Genomic DNA, 14,670 nt, shown 5'->3' on the forward strand with positions numbered 1-14,670 from the left:
AGGGGATAGATCATGTCCTCAATGTACTCATGCCCTTGAATGACTTGTTGGCCGTCAGTTTTGCACTGGGAAACGAGTGAAGTGAACGAGTGGAGATGTGGATATTTTGTGGAGTTGCTCCAGTGAGCAAGCTGGAAGGTGATTAGTAACATCAACGTGATAGTATTAGACAAGTGATACCAGTACATAAGGGACAGCTAGTAACATAACATTTTATTTCATTTTTTACCACTGGAGCCTTTGCATCCCAATTCTGGGAGGAACACTGATTGCTGAAAGAAATTGTAGATCTACAACAGGTCACAACGTGACATTTTGTGAGCTCGATTGCCCATTTTTCATGAACAGATTTGGTGCAGTGGGGTCAAATGGATCAAGTACAGAGCCGATCCCAGTCATTAGTTTAGACTGAGGGTTTAAATGGTTAAAGGTTTCATGACATTCCTTTGCATTCTTTTTTCTTTTTTTCTTTTAGCTTTTATGACCTCAATTACACTGAACTGTGAACATTCAGTGGATTTTCTGTGGACTGAGGTTTTCTCTGTGTGTTCCGAAGCCTTTTGAGCTGCAATGAAAACAGGCAACATCCCTCAACAGTAAGCATGTTTCCATAAAGCCGAGGTTTTGCGCAAGTCTATCTTTTTCGCAAAAAACACTTATGCGCTTGCAGGGGGTGGATTTTTGGGCTATATCGCAAAAGTAAAATTGCAAATGGGGTATGGAAAAACTTATATTTCTAATTAGAAAGCATTGAACTCAGGGGCACGGTGGCACAGTTGGTAGTGCTGTCGCCTCACAGCTAGAAGGTCCTGGGTTCGATTCCCGCTGGGGACGTTGTGGGCACTGGCGGCGTGTTTCCTCCTCCGCGTCATCAGTGCCCGCCCCATACCCGAGGCGGGGGTTGGCGATAGGGCCTTTCTGTGTGGAGTTTGCATGTTCTCCCCGTGTCCCCTAGGGTAGATACCCTCACAAAAACATGCCGTAATCCTGGTCTCTAAAACTACCTCCCCCTGGCCAGCCGGGGCGCCTGATGGAGGGGAAAGGAACTGGTCGGAATAACGTGTCCCTTCCACGCGCTACGTCCGGCCGGGGAAATTCCCCTTTGTCAGATGAAAAGAAGCAGCTTGGACTCCTCATGCATAGAAGGAGGCATGAGGTCAGTCCGCTGCCCCCCCAGGTTGGCAGAGGAAGTGTAGCGCCCAGGATTACATTAGATAATTGGCACTGGGTGAAAAGAAAACTGGGTTACAAAATCGTGGGATAAAAAAAAAAGAAAAAAAAGCATTGAACTCAAATTATATCGCTTTTGAACAGTTGGAAAAGAAATAAACACGCGATGGTGAGTAGTGGACTTGTGGAGTGAACGGGAGGGTGGATGGGATGTTGAATGGATACACACTCTCGAAGCCTCTGTCTGCAGGCTGAGGCTCTTGCTCTCCCCTGGTGAGTGCATTGATCATGGAAGTTACTGGTTATTAAAATATTATTTTTAATAGTATTCAAATGTACTTTTATTACTTGTATTTCTTTATTGTTAATGTTTCACGTCTTGTGTAAAGCACTTTGAATTTACAGAAGCAGGAGAGGACACTGGAGCAGCACGGACATTTAGAGCCTCTTATTAGGTGCTATACGACTAACGTTTCGACCTATGCGGTCTTCATCAGAGTCATGTCACTTTGAATGTATTTGTTGTTTAAATGTGCTATAGAAATACACTTGGCTTAAACCTGGACTTGAAGCACACCACACTACTCCTGTTCCTAAATGATTGTGTCCACCTGCTCTACCAGTCCGAAGGCATGGGGGAGAGCAGTGAGCAGTGTTGATTTCATCGACTAAAACTAAGACAAAGAATGTTCGTCGACTACCTTTTTCCACAGACGAAAACTAAATGGAAACTAAATGAAAATTAAGCTATGATGATTAAAACTAAGAATAAATATATTGACAATTTCGTCAACAAATAAAAACTAGACAAAAATGTTAGGAAGGGACTAGTGGACAAGAGATCCAGTATAAGTCATTTTACACTTGGTTGCATGCTGAAAATAGCTGATCTACACAATGCGACACGTTGTGAACTTGTAGATCGGCTATTTTCAAGTGTAAAGAGGGAGAGAGAGAGAGATAGACAGAGAGAAATAGACAGAAATAATAATAATAAATGATATTTAGACAACTGAAACTAGACTAACACTCAAACATTCTGGGTGACTAAAATGTGACTAAAACTAAGTGAAAACTATTCAAAATTTGCTGCCCAAAACAACACTGGCAGTGAGCACTCCATCCGTGTGTGTCCGTCTGTGTACAGCTAATCTCCGTTTGACACACACTCCCTGGAGCCAACAACGAACCTCTGTCCCAGATTTTCCAGAATGGCCTGTTGGCGCCAGCCGCGCCACCATCAGGCAGATTTCTTTACATTACTTTTTTCACATTTTATCCATACATCACACAAATCGGTACACACCCTCTATAGTCATGTGATCGACACAGATCTGTCCGATTTCGATTGGCTAAGATTCCCTTTCAAAGTTTGCACGATTGGTCAATTCTTTGAACAAAATGCCTCAAATCATGAACACAGCGTGCGATTTCCATGAAATTATGCACGCACATTGCCAATAGGCAGAGGAATTGATTGATTGATTGAAATATTTATTAACAGTTTGTAGAATTTACAGTACATTTTAAGCACAAACTCAATACAAAGACTGTCAACTGTGAGTGGACGACCCAATTAAGCATTACACTTGTTTACAACAGGGTCCACATTGTTCAATTCATCAAAACATTTAAAGACATACAAACATTTAGAGACATACAAATAGACATTTCTATGTAGCTAAAGTACAGAACAGGAATTCATCATATGGGAAGCAAAAAAGGGAAAAGATACAATATACAGTGAGGGGGGGTGGGGGGGGATTCAGATTTTACAGAGGCCAGTTTTGAATTGCAGCCATCCGTAGGTGCCCTTTGAGAGCGGGTTTGAAGGAGTCAAGGGATTCACATGTCTTAATGACTGTTGGTAGGGCGTTCCACATTTTGGTGGCATAGGAGCGAAAATAATTTAGTCCCTTGTTTGTGCCGAATCTGGGTTGTACATGGTTTGTTGCACTCCCTCTGGTGTTGTGGGTGTGGACTTCGTTTACATTAAGGAAGTATTTAGACAGGTACATGGGTATCTTGGTGGTGTATCGAATCTTGTGGACCAGACCCATTGCAAGATGCTGTACTCTGTCGTCGACCCTAAGCCATCCCAGCCTGTCAAAGTGGGCAGGGGTGAGGTGGGTTCGGGGGGTGAGGCCAAGTAGGAGCCTGACCAGTTTGTTTTGGGAGGTCTGGAGCCTTGTTTTAAGGGCCTTTGAGGTGCTGTGGTACCAAGAGGTGGATGCATAGTCAAAGAAACCTTGTACGAGGGCTCCTGTTAAGGTCTTCAAGGTGTTTTTGCTGACCAGTGAGGAGATCCTGTAAAGGAATCTTGTTCTTTGATTGACTTTTTTGATTACGTTGGTGGCCATTTTATCACCGGAAAGATTGGCCTCCAGGATGGAACATAGGTAGGTAATTTGATCTTTTCGTGTGATAATATTGTCACCCACTCTAACCAAGAAGCCATCTGCCTTGCTGAGTTTACTATTTGATCCGAAGAGGATGGATTCAGTTTTTCCCAGGTGTAAGGATAGTTTGTTATCAGCGAGCCAGGTGCAGATTCTACCGAGTTCAGAGCTGAGGGTCTTTTCAACCTGCAGTTTGTTCCTGTCCGAGACCAGCAGTGCTGAGTCATCTGCGAACAGGAACAAGTTGCAGTCACAAGCTGAAGTCATGTCGTTAACATAAATTAGGAACAGTAAAGGCCCTAGTATGCTTCCTTGTGGGACGCCACAGCTCACTGGGAGGGGAGGGGACAGTGTTCCGTTCACCTCCACCATCTGTTCTCTCCCCTCCAGGTAGGATTGCATCCAGCTCACTGATGTGCTATCAAAACCAATAGCTTTAAGCTTGTTAACCAGTATGGAGTGGTTCACGGTGTCAAAAGCCTTTTGGAGGTCCAGCATGACCATGCCGCAGTATTTTCCAGCATCCACCTCGTGTTTGATGTGATCGCTCAAATAGAGGAGGCATGTGTCAGTGGAGTGGGATGTTCTGAAACCAGATTGGAACTCGTACAGCAATTTATTAGAGGCAAGATACTTTTCAACCTGTTCATAGACTATTTTTTCCATCACTTTCGAGATGGAGCTTAGAATAGAAATAGGGCGGTAGTTGCCGGGTTCTAATTTACTCCCTTTTTTGTACAAGGGGGTTACTTTGGCCAGTTTAAAATCTTGGGGGACCTGTCCCTGTTTGATGGAGAGGTTAACTATGTGGGTGATGACTGGAGCTATGGAAAAGGCTGAGTCTCTGAGAAATTTGGAGGGAATATTGTCATGGCCAGTGGCCTTGTGGGGTTGGAGGGCACTCAGTTTTTTAAGTACCTCCTCGGTTGTTACCATTGTCATTTTAAAATCATCTTTACAAACACCAAGGTTTTTGTAGAAGGCTTTGATGTGCTCTACACCAAAACGCCCAGAGTGGGAGGGCAGTTTGCTAACCAGCTTTGTTGCAATGTTTGTAAAGAAGATGTTCAAGTGGTTGGCTACATCGAGTTTGTCAGTGATGAGGGTGTTATTCGATTTGATGTTTATGTTAGTAAACCTGGTTTTTAGTTTACGACCACAGCCTAGTTGATTGTTTAGTAACTTCCATAGCTCCCGAGGATTGTTTTTGATTTCCTCGGCTTTATCATTGATAAAGTTACATTTGGCTGATTTGGTCATGGCAATTACACTGTTTCTTAGCTTGTTACACTGGGCTTTTAGGTTGCACAGTTTGGTTTGGAGATCACTGTCGAAGCGCTTGCACTTGGCTAGTTTGGACTTGCATTTAAGAAGTTCAGAGCATTTGTTGTCTCTGGCTTTCATTGCAGTCAGTATGTCCGAATTCATCCATGGCTCCGAGCGGGTTTTGACCCTGACGGTTCTCAAAGGAGCCATGATGTTTAGTACTGATGTAAATTTTAATAAATGTTGGAGAGCCTCCCTGGGGGCTTGCTATAGACCGATTAAAAAACGGGTCCCCTGGTCGCAGCGAACGTATTTCGTGTAGGCGGAGAAGACATATCTGCGGTGTAAACTCGCAGGTCTTCTACTGAATAATAATAATAACAATAACACTTTATTTGTATAGCACCTTTCATGACATGAAATGCAGCTCAAAGTGCTTTACAGAACAATGGAGAATAAAAAAGAAAAGCAAGGCAACGACATTAAAAAACAAGCAGTAATGCAATACAGTGAGGACATGAATAACAAAAAATAAAAGATCAATTAAAAGCAATGTTGTAAAAGTGGGTCTTGAGCTGTGCTTTAAAAATGTCTACAGAGGCTGCCTGACGAAGGTACATGGTAGAGTGACTGATGTTGTCTGCTCCAACGTTACTCTCTTACCTGCTTTTTACTAACACTAACACTTGACAAAGATGCCCAGAACATCGGGATGAACCTGTGTAGTTTATGGCTGCTCCAACAGTAGTGGCCACATTCAACTTTGGAGGAAAGAAATACACAGCGGTGGCTGAGACCAGAGCCATAGAGTAATGGTTGAGACGAAGCAGTGAAAGGTCCTGAAAGATATACCCAATACCCCATCTTTCTGTTGTATATGAACACAAGGCTGCTGTACTTTATACCTCATATAATTTAAATGCTTAGTATGAGGAACAATTAATGCCACCCTTTTAACATTGCCCTATTATAGTGCCAGCAGGAGGCACATTCTTTGAAAAAAATAATTAAAAAGCAACAACAAACTCCTACACATTTTGTTCAAACATCACAAATGTTCCTGACCTGGTGGAGACCTGTGCTCTGACGAGCACTTTTTCTAGTTGGTTGTGTGGCCTTGGACATTGTATTGCAGAATATAATCAGAGTCTGAGAAGAGCAGCTCCTTAATGATTTCAGTAATCCCCATACTCCATGGGGAGAAGGTCCCCCTGACTCTGTTTAAATCCCTAAACCAACTTTGACGATGGAGAGGGCCACTAATAATTCCACTCTCACGCCAGAGGGTCACATTGCATATTACTGTTGTAGCAAAAATAGCCGATCTACAAGCTCAAAACACGTTGCAGTGCGACGCGTTTTGAGCTTATAGATCAGCTATTTTTGCTATATTTGAATTGAAATGCTGAATAATTGTTTGCTATTTTTGAATTGCAATCCTGAAAAGTTACATTCTTTTTTAATTTCAAATGCCTTTAGTTATAGTTATGTTAACTTTATGAACCAAATACAAATACATTGGACATAAAAAAGATAATAACATTCTAATAGTAGTAATTATCTGAAATCAATCATTTCTGAAATCAATAATTCAGCTAACTAGTATTCTGATATTAACCTGAGGGCCGCATTAAGTGATGGTGGGGGCTGCATGTGGCCCACGGGCCACCAGTTGCCCATGTATGCCCTAAACCTAAACTAAAGCCTTTTCTCATTCAAGTTCATTATTATAAATCTTTCAGTACAAATGTCACAGAGGACTGATTAACAATCGCAGCATCCACAAAACAAAAGCACTGACATTTTGAAGGGACACTTCACCCATTTTGCAACCAGATCTTATTTTAATGATGTTTGGTAGACAAGAAACACTTTCCTGGGGTTTTTATGTGGGTAATATATGTTTTTTAGATATTTTAGAATGTCAAGGGACACTGGTCTTCCTTCCTTCCTGGACTACAAGTTGTCTCAGTAAGACAGCCCTCTCCCTCTCCACAAGGTGGGGTGAGTGTACCAAGCATTATGGTAATTGTAGTCCAGGAAGGAAGTGAGACCAGTGTCCATGATGGGAAAGTGTTTCTTGTCTCCCAAACATCATTAAAATAAGATCTGGTTGCAAAAGGGGTGAAGTGTCTCTTGAAGAAAAACAAAACAAAACATGGTACATAACAGGATCACATCAACCACTTGACACAGACAGTCATAAACCCCCCAGCATGGCAGCACCCCAATACTTATCATTACACACACGCACGCACGCACGCATACAAACATACACACACAAACACACACACGCACGCACGCATGCACGCATGCATGCACATTAGGCTAGTGGTTAGTTAAGATGTTGGCTTTCCATGCAGGAGACCCGGGTTAGAATCCTGGGCATTACATGGATATATCCAACAGAAGTAGCCCACACTTATCTACCACTACCAGACTTATCCTCTTGCCCTAAAGCCTTTTCTATAGGGACGCCAGGAAAGACAATGCCTTATCACCCATTAGCTAATGTCTCATAAATTATGTATTCTCAAACATACTCACATAATTGTCTCCACCAGGCCGAAGGCATGGGGAGAGTATGTTTTGCACTCCGTCCGTCCGTGTGTGTCTGTCCGTGTGTCCGTCTGTGGACAGCTAATCTCTGGCAGCGCTGGCTTGATCGCAGCCAAACTCTGCACATACACTCCCTGGATGCCAGAGCTGAAACTCTTCCCCAATTTATTTTTTGACAGTACACCTACAGGATTTGTCCGAACATCACACAAATTGGTACACAGTCTCTCTATAGCCATTAAACGAAATGGGTCTTTCAGAGATTGGCTTCCAAGGTTCGCAGGAGTGCTCCGTTTTGCTGAACAAAATGCTGCAAATCATGAACACATTGTGTGATTTCCGTGACATTTTGCACGCACATTCCCACTAGGCCGAGAAAGAAATGCCGCTTGACAAATCAGCCTCATGGTGGCGCTATAACTGGCCTATTTGTGTTTTTAACTGCACTGATCTGTGTAAAACATTGTATGCATAGGCCTACTCCCTAGAGGCCAAAGAAAAACCTTTGCCCTGTATTTTTCACATCTGCCTTTTATAGCGCCGCCAAGAAGCCGACTTATGTAAAACACTTTTTTTCAATATTAGGCCTACTCCTTCAGATTTTATCCACATTTCACGCAAATTGGTACACATGATCTCTATAGATATGCGATCAAGACTGGTCTGTTTGATTTCTCATATTCCATCCTGATTGGCTAAGATTGGCTTCCAAAGTTTTCTGGAGTAGCTTGTTTTGTATAGAATGCTGCAAATCATGAAAGCCTGATTGCAGTGAAACTGTGCACGCATATTCCCATATTCATATAAGAAATGCCACTTGTTTGACTAATGTAGCCATATAGCATGAATGATCACTGTGCTTGTTCTATGATTACCGGTGCCGCCACTAACAGTAACAATGATGTAACGATATATTTTGCGTATTGTTTTTAAATTGTGTAAAATAAATAAAAATAACAATAAAATAAAAAAATATATATATATAATATATCAGCTACAGCTATATGTAGCTTACTGGACAACTCTAACATAAGGCCTAGAGAAATTGCTTAATTAATTATACTTACATTTATTTACATTTCTGTCAAGTTTCCAGTAGTTTGTTTGTGCTAGATTTTAACTTCTGTTTCTATTTATTAGGTCTACCTGCATGTGTTAGAACTTTTAAAAGTCCGGACAATGTTAATGATATTTGGTTTATCTGAGCTATAACACATTTTTACCAGATTATTTATCTCCCTCTCTCACAAATTTCTCTTCAATTCCACATTTCCCCATTGAGGTTTTTTTTTCCTTGTTATTTTTTAAATATTATTATTATTAATATTATAGGTTTTAGGACGAGGCCTATTAAAGGACCAAATAGTTTGGGAAGTTCTGTTCTATTCAAAATTCCCCCAATGAGCTTCACTTTTTTTTTCCTTTTTGATTTTTATTTTTATAATCTCAAATGATAATGGACTATTAGAAATGCCTCCAAAAAGCCTATGTTGTTGATAGGCTGCAGTGCTACCAGCTGAGGAGGAGAACAAAATGCATTTCAGTGCACGTCCTACTTGTAAACCTCTATAGCAGGGCGATTCTGCGCGTCCCCGTGACTCTCTCGCCACCATAGAAAACAAAGATATCTGAACGGCTTCCATTACAACCAGGAGGAGTGCAGACTTCAGGAATACACGAATTTGGCCCCGGGTGATCAAAAACCACGTCTGAATATGGATTTACAGCGGCTGTAGCATCTTTACATACCGAGCCTTCTTGGCCAAGAAGAGGCTGACGGGCAAGGAGGGCATTTAGCGAAACCCGACGGAAAATAACTAGTTTTTTCCTCCGTCCGGGGGTTGCTTTGTCTTATTAGCCACCTAACGTTAGCAAACCATCATTGCCATTTTTTTAACGCACAAGCTATTCAGCTAGTGATCACTAGCTGCCTGTGGGACTCCGCCGGGATGCATCGACATGTTATCTAACAGTAACTACTGAAAAGGGACGTTGTTTTTTTTTTCTTCTTCTTTTAAAGAAGAAAGAAAAATATCTCCGAGAGGGACCTGAATCCGAGCGGAGCTGCTACCCCAGTGTTGTCGACATGGCGGAGCAGGGCTACACGTCCTGGTGAGTGAGTGCGCAGAGCAAGCTCCGTACGACGGCTGCTCAGAGCTACCAGAGCTGCTGCTGCTGTGTGTGTGTGGGGCTACTAGGGTCATTTTCTCTTCCTCGCCACTTCACATACAACCATGACATTGTCCGTTATGGCGTGCACGTTAATTCGTCTGGATGTACCTGTCATGTGTATATATATTTGTCCCCCCCCCCCCCATGATTCGCCAGCGGCACTGATCATATTGCAACTGCGAGCGAGCAGCTAAGTTGTGTTGGCTAGGATGGTAGCAACAAGCCAGGCTACCTTTTACCCAAGCCAAGCTATACGCTTCATTTAATTAGACCTCGTCGTCGTCGCTCTATCGCAAACATTTTGACGTGTTTTCATCCGAGAAAAGTGTCGACGTGAGTGGCGTCTGACTGACAGTCGTTTCGGTTAAAGACCAGAGACGTCGTTTTTGGTCGAGCGATGAGGTTTTAAAAAAACAAAAACGACCAGACCTATAGCAGCTGATGGTCTGCTCTGAGTGACCAAAGCCAACACCACAACAGCCCGTACGACGTTTGTGTCGCGCGAATAAAATAGGAGATCTACACAGACGACCCCACAGTTGTGACTCTCAGTGAGCTTGTAGATCGGCTATTGTCGGCGAGCGACACCGCCACGCAACAAAATAATATAAAAGATGGACTGATCAGACGTTGGACAGCTAGCTAACCGGTTTGATCAACCCACCCACCGGTTAACTAGTAGCTCAGTGACTGACTGTCTCTTTAGTTAACATTGGTGCTTGCTTGCTGACCATTTTGGGACAATATGGATTGTTTACATGGCGACGTATAAAGGGTTAACTTGGTCAGCTATTGGTACAAAATCATGCACCGTTAACAAACTAAGCTAATTAGTTCGCGTAGTGTTAGCTTTCGTCGTCTTCTAACTCGCACACAATAACAGCCTTTAGTCAAAGACCGTGTCAGATTAGCAGGCTTATTATTATATCACAACCATGTCCGATATGTCTAGCTGCAGAGCACGCCTTGACTGGCTATTACTATTAAATTCATGCTAACAGTTCATTCTTGTGACAAACCATTTTTTGCAGCATAACGTTACCTGCATGGCTGGGTATGCTTGATCAGCTGTTAAGCTTTAGTTAAGGCCTAGCTGTATAGTAAGGCTATGTTGAATGAATGTAATTGCTATGGCAAATGTCTTTATTGTCAAAATTGCTTAACATTTTATGTTTTCGTCTACACTGAACCGTTTTTGCTTAGAGTAGTAGTATGCATGTTCATGGTGGACAAAATTAACCCTGGACTAAATAAATACGTTATAAAGCCATTATAGGAATAGGAAAGGATATCACTGCAATATCTCCAGCTGGTTTATTTTGTGTACTGTTATTGGATTGACTGGTAGGGGTCATAATTGAATCAAGGGTTTATCCTCCTAACACTGACAAAGATCCCTTTTTAACTTTGAAACAATAATTCTTATCATGGTATACTTCTATTCAGGATCATATGAATTAGAGCTGACCCTTTTGAATTTAAGTCCTGTAGAGCGTTTCCCGGAACAACTGGGGGAATTTAGGATTTTCGTTTTTTTATATATTTAAGTGACACATTGAAGCATACCTGTGTGAATCAGTAAATCCTAGTGTCGCTTGTGATGTCTCATAGAGCGCATTCTGAGATTGACATTTGGTGTCTTATCATCAATCACCACCACCAAATATGTACACCGGCAGCGTTGCATTGGAGCAATATTATTCATTAACCTTACTTCTGGGAGAACAGGGCACTTTAAATATTATATCATTTTGTTCTACATAACCACCGGGTGACAAACTAAACATACAGCAGCTAATGTTCTGGACACTTTATGTTATATTGTGTAAATATCCATAGACATTCTACCTGGAAATATCACAGAATACGTTTGTTTACACTCTGATCTGGTCAATGCTGGTGGACCTAGTATAGAGCCTGGGGGGACTCCATGCTCGACACTACACACAGTGTTTTAAACTAAGGTTCGGCTCTGAGTGGTTAAGCCTGTTCATTTTATTGTCCAGTCATACACGTTTTTTTTCACCAGTGGCAGTGACCGTAAAAAGGTAACTTCTGGTTATTTTCTTGATTTAGTGGTAGTTGGCAGCAGTCGCACCGTTGACCCTAAAGTATTGTTCAAAATGATCGCTCAGTAATCCTGGTCTCTAAACTACCTCCCCTTGGCCAGCCAGGGCACCTGATGGAGGTGAAATGAACTGGTCGGAATAACGTGTTCCTTCCACGCGCTACATCCGGCCGGTGAAACTCCCCCCTGTCAGGTGAAAAGAAGCAGCTTGGAGTCTTGGACTCCTCATGCATAGAAGAAAGCATGAGGTCAGTCTGCTGCCCCCCCCCCCCCCCCCCCCCCCAGGTTGGCAGAGGAAGTGTAGCGCCCAGGATTACATTAAATAATTGGCACTTGGTGAAAAAATGGGATGCAAAATCGTGGCATAAAAATGTAAGTGAAAAAAAGAAATATATTGTTCGCACGGCACTTAAAGAAGTCTGACATTGTATGGACCGGACAGGTCTACAGTTAGCATGAAAAGGAAAGTAGTGAGGATATTCTAATTCATTATAATGAATTGCTGTACAGTGTACATGGACCAGATCTTTCTATCTTGTGGGTTATGATAAACATTGCATCAGTTTGTTAACTTAAATGTTGAGTTTTACATACCAGAATCATTGCTCTCAAATACTAATCTAATTGGACCAAATCAGACAACCCTTATTTTGTTGGAAGAATGTTTAAGCATGTCCTTCCAACACTATCATCAAGTACCGGTACTCTTGATGTTTTCCCATTATCCATGATATTTGAGCATTGGTTGGTACGGTATTAGTTGTTTGTGGTATTGATATTGCATGTTTTCAAAAGCACTTATGCTTTTGAAATCTCCTGGTATTGTGACATAAGCAATGAAGTGAAGTGAACTTTAGGACATTTGAATGTCATTTGAACATATTTCCAGGCACTAGATTTAGTTGGCGAACAGTACCAGTATAAAAACAAAACAAAAAAAACAAAGCATTTATGATTAAGCCAGAGAAAAAGACTTGAGTTTATCTTAAGATAAGTATTTTCCCACTTGATGTAGGCATAGGTAATAGTTACAGATTTTGTTCATCAATGTAGAGAAAATTAATTGACAATACGATGTCATCAATTTGACATCATAGTACCACTGACCTCGTAGATTGGTCTGAGCTAAACTACTCATACTACTACAACTAGTACATTGGGTACAACTGGTATTGTATAACCGAAGGGGCATGCCTTACGAATGGGCATCGCACTATTTTCAAACATGGAAGAAAATAGCGGAGGTACTTCAGTGGCCTACTGCCAGTGTGCACAAGAAACTTGGCGCTGATCTGTCCAGTGGTTTGCATTAAGATTGGTTCCAGACACCCAAACATACAGACCGACACATAGACAGAGTCTCTCATAGACGGCGAGCCCCCTGCAGAGCCACACCGTTGAAGTCTGAATAAGATGGGTTTGTTGTCTGTTCCATCATGTTGCACATGATGCGGCTTGCTGCACATCAATAACACATTTACATTACCTGTAAATTGGCTTCTGTATCATCCCCGTTTTGAAGGCTTAGGGCCGAAACACCCAGCAAGCGCGTGTGCATATTAACGGAATTAGCAACAGAATATCATAGACAAAATAAAAGTCCAATATTACCGTTTCATAGCTTATGTGCAAACATTTCAGCCTTGAATATGAGCAAGTAGGAGCTTGAAGTAACCGAAGATATCGATCTGGACAATGTTAGGCATGATAGAAAACATTATTTCGTATGCTTGATGCATTTTTGATTCATAGCTGCCATATACTAATGCAAATACTCTTGCATGTAGTTTTCTATACTATCATGGTTGTGTAATAATAATCATGGTTGCGTAGGGCTATAATTTCAGTAGCTTCCTGTGAACCCATAGTACTGTAGGTTGGAAAGGCAAGCAACGCCTTCATCCCTGGTGGTACAATAACAAGGAACTGCAATGTTTTCAATGTGGTCAGCCAAGTTAATCCTGGATATGGGTGCAACTATTGATGTCCTGTATATGGGTGCAACTATTGATTATCTTACATGTAATTCTATTGATTACTTTTGTGATTAATCGAGAAGCACATTTAAAAAAGAAATTATATCAATGAAAAAATAACTCGAAAAAATGTAATAGTTCTTTATAATCGACTAAATCACTCGCTTACTCTGAGTAACTACTTAAGCCTTATTTTATACTTTTTTTTGTACAGCGAAAATAGCAGATCTACAAGCTCATTGCAATTTCTTGGGTGCTTGTAGATCTGCTATTTTTTGTTATTTTTTGTATGAAATACATTAGTGAAGGGGAGTCCAGGAGTCCGGGTTCATGTAAAATGTGCAGTTAATCTAATTGATTTATAAATGTTTTAATAACACATCTGCAAGAGTATTATATGCTGATAAATGCCTGGTTGCTTTGATTATGCATGTCAGAAACTGTCTTTATCAGGTGGATTAGGACTAAACTGGACAGTCTTTTTTAAAATTGTTGATCAGATTAAGAGGGAAAGCAATTGGCTCGTATAGCAGCTGATGAAGGCACACATCGGTTTCATAATGAGTTTTCGTTTACAGTGTACAGCCGGTCATGTAGGTCCTAAATTACTGTAGTTGGTAAGTACCAACTAGGTTAGGTCCTGGTCCTACAGTAATTAAAATGAGATTTCATGGCCATCTAGTCTGTGATAGTTCTTTTTTTTTTAAAGTATTATCAATTGTTTTCTTCTTACCCTTTCTCCCAATTTAGTCCTTATGCCAATTAATTCCTACCCACACATTTCTGTGTTTCCATTGCTGTTGTGCCGTACTGGCTCATCTGTCGGTGAGGAATCCCCAACAGGAGGACATAGCGTCTTGTGTTTCTATAGATACGAATATATATATACCGTGGCACATCCGCTTGGCCAAGAGTGTATACTATATGCTCTTGGCTATGTTGGATGTGCCGCGGTGGATTCGAACCCTTAGACTTAACGTGGTGGGCACTGGGCAGGTACTTTACCCCTGTGTCACCTGAGCCCAACTGTTCACATTGCTGTGTTTTAACTGTTGCTACT

The 14,670-nt window shown here is 41.5% G+C and overlaps 1 protein-coding gene across 4 annotated transcripts in view; it reads left to right on the forward strand.

Moving 5' to 3' along the window:
• The first annotated feature begins 9,029 nt into the window (after positions 1–9,029).
• The window catches only part of sppl3 (signal peptide peptidase 3), a 45,297-nt gene continuing 39,656 nt past the window's right edge, over positions 9,030–14,670 (forward strand). For all 4 annotated transcript variants that reach the window (XM_083793779.1, XM_083793780.1, XM_083793781.1 and 1 more), the window contains exon 1: positions 9,030–9,506. In XM_083793779.1, the coding sequence (XP_083649905.1) occupies positions 9,481–9,506 (26 nt within the window). In that variant the 5' untranslated portion in view covers positions 9,030–9,480. The remainder of the gene's footprint in view (positions 9,507–14,670) is intronic.

The sequence above is a fragment of the Protomyctophum parallelum genome, assembly GCF_964188405.1.
Source record: "Protomyctophum parallelum genome assembly, chromosome: 21".
Classification (NCBI taxonomy): Eukaryota; Metazoa; Chordata; class Actinopteri; order Myctophiformes; family Myctophidae; genus Protomyctophum; species Protomyctophum parallelum.